This window comes from Centruroides vittatus, unplaced genomic scaffold (genome assembly GCF_030686945.1).
Source record: "Centruroides vittatus isolate TY-2023 unplaced genomic scaffold, ASM3068694v2 contig_1291, whole genome shotgun sequence".
Taxonomy (NCBI): domain Eukaryota; kingdom Metazoa; phylum Arthropoda; class Arachnida; order Scorpiones; family Buthidae; genus Centruroides; species Centruroides vittatus.
In genome coordinates, this window is record NW_027120823.1 from 46,106 (window position 1) to 49,005 (window position 2,900).

Below are 2,900 nucleotides of genomic sequence, written 5' to 3' on the forward strand. Positions count from 1 at the left end.
AATTATCTGATATTGTAAAAAGTTACAATAATAGTTTTCATAGAAGTATCGGTATGTCTCCGTCAGAAGTTACCCCTCTACATCATAGCATGATTTTCGAAAAGTTGTATGGTATAAAAGGAGGGAATACATTTAAATTTAATATTGGTGATTTTGTTCGAATCTCGAAAATACGTAAAACATTTAGTCGAGGATATCTACCAGGTTGGACAAAAGAAATATTTGTTATTCACGATCGTTTTTCATCTCATCCTCCGACGTACATATTGAAAGATTTAAATAATGAAATTTTAGAAGGAAAATTTTATACAGAAGAATTACAGAAGGTGACAAAATGATGCAGTCTGACTTTTTTGTAACTCTGATAAGCAATGCTAGCATGGATTTATTTCCTGAAAATAAGCAGTCTAATTTCACTGTGAAAATGAGTCCGGCTATTGATTTACATGGAAAATGGGTAGTCGGTCTGAGCGAAGTTATTATTCCTAGAAACTGGTTTAACATATCTAATCATAACAATGATTATACTATTACTAAGCATAAAATTAGAAGAGAAAAAATAGAAGATAAAACATATACGATTCCACTAACTACAGCTAAAGAAAATGAAGGAAAGACGCTTTTCGATTGGATAAACAATAATATAGTTTCCTTAACTGGCTCTAACTCGGTAGAATTCGTTTTAGACAAGGATTATAAAGATGTAAAAATAAATGTGAAGGAGGGATTCGAGTTGCATGTTACAAAAGACAGTGCTCACAAATTACTTTATTTATTAAATTTTCCACTGAAAGAAATTATATTTAAACAAGACACTTCAAATTTAATATTGCGGACTGGGTCTAAGGAATATCTATCAAATCCCGTATTTTACAAGGATCAATTTATAATTTTAATAGAAAGAAATAAAAAAGTTGTTGAAGAAATCGATGTAGAAGAAAAAATTTTTATTCCTATTGGATTATATTCATCAGCTGAAAAATTTCTCGGAATTTTTAAATATATTAAATTAGGATTACTGCCTAATAACAAAATCATTTTAAAAGTTCCTAAAAATATAACGATTGAATTTGGAAACGAATTAAAGGATTTATTAGGATTTAAAACACAGAAATTTTCAGCAGGCGAATATGTAAGTGAATATCCACTTGAATTGTCTGCAGGAATTTCAGAAATTTTTATTTATTCAAATATTGTTGCTTCTCATCATGTGGGGGATATAACAGCTCCTCTTCTAAGAGTTATACCAGTTATGGGAGAAAAGACCGATCAAATAGTTAAAGTTTATCCCTCACCTTTATATTTTCCTTTGAAAAAAAATTATATTGATACTATTGAAATCGAGTTGAGAACTGCCGGTGGAAAAGAAATTGTCTTTTTTGGAGGAAAAACATTATTAGTTCTATCTTTTAAGCAGTTATAAATAGTGCTTAGTCTTATTTGTTAATATTAGTTCATGTTTGAAAGTACAAAATGAAGCTCGATCCTAAAGATTGTATAAATTATTACTGTAATCAGGCGGGAGGAACGATATACAGACCTGAGTTACGATTTCCTCTCACACGACAATTAGGAACAGGGAATTATTTTGCGGGACAGCAAATACAACGAGGATATGGATTTTTTGGAGATTTATTTCGTAAATCAATTCCTATTCTTAGTAAAGTAGGAAAATATCTAGGACGAAAAGCATTAAACTTTGCATCAAATGTTGGATCGGATGTAATTAGCGGGAAATCATTCAAAGAATCTACAAAATCACATTTAAAAGATATTGGTTCTGAAATAAAAGATGATGTAATTAAAAAAGTACAAGGCGGATCTGGTATAAAAAGAAAACGAACGAAAAGATTAATTCAGTCGCAGAATAAAAGGCGAAAACTAAAAGATATATTTACTGAGTGAGAAAATGGATCCACACTCTTGTCCATGCACCAAAAGTGAGTTGGATTTATTCAGTACAGTTTCAACTCAATTAGCTATTGACAATACATCAGAAGTTATAGTACATCCTGTCGCAACAATTTCGGATAGTCGAGCACCAATTGAATTTTATGTATCCGGTTCTGGTGAAAATTATATCGATCTACATTCAATTTATCTACATGTTCAAGCAAAAATTGTAAAGAAAAATGGAACAGATACTGCTGTAGATGAAAAAGTTGCTCCTGTCAATTATTTTTTAAATAGTTTGTTCTCTCAATGCAGTGTTTTTCTAAACGACAAACAAGTAATTTCACAGGTTAATTATCCCTACAGAGCAATTTTGGAGGCCTTATTATTTTACTCAAAAGAAGCACAAGAATCCTTTTTAACGAGTGCATTATTTTTTAAAGATACTGCACAACATATGGATTCCATAGAAAATAATGAAGGAATGGCTAAAAGATTTAATATTGGTAAACAAAGTAGACTAATAGATTTAGTTGGACGACTTCATATTGATTTATCACATCAACCTAAACTGTTAATTAATAATGTTGATTTACGAATTAAATTAGAAAGATCAAAAGATAATTTTGCATTAATGGCAAATAATGATGATTATAAAGTCATTATTAAAAATGCATCTCTAAAAATTAATAAAGTAGATGTTAGTTCATCAGGTCCCAACGCACTTCCCACTCGACAATTTGTCCTCCTGTCAAACAGGTTTTAGCCGTCCGACGACTGCCGAGGTCGGGTCTCGACAACCCGCGCCGATTAAGTGGTTAATTTTAACCCCTTAACGACCATTGACGTGCATAGACGTCCAAACCCGAGATAACTCGGGCAAAATTTTATAGCGTTACAAAAAAACGGTACTTTGGGACCCGGAAAAAAATTTTTTGATCTTTGGAATGTTTTCTAAGTCTCCAAATTTTTTGAAAAATTTTTACCCGCGCGAAAAAATTTTATTG

At 31.2% G+C, this 2,900-nt stretch overlaps 1 protein-coding gene across 1 annotated transcript; it reads left to right on the plus strand.

Annotated features, from left to right (window-relative positions):
* The first annotated feature begins 1,909 nt into the window (after nucleotides 1-1,909).
* LOC136989303 (uncharacterized protein F54H12.2-like) lies at nucleotides 1,910-2,659 on the plus strand. Its single transcript, XM_067287428.1, has one exon. The coding sequence runs from the start codon at nucleotides 1,910-1,912 to the stop codon at nucleotides 2,657-2,659; it is 750 nt and encodes a 249-aa protein (XP_067143529.1).
* The last annotated feature ends 241 nt before the right edge of the window (nucleotides 2,660-2,900 follow it).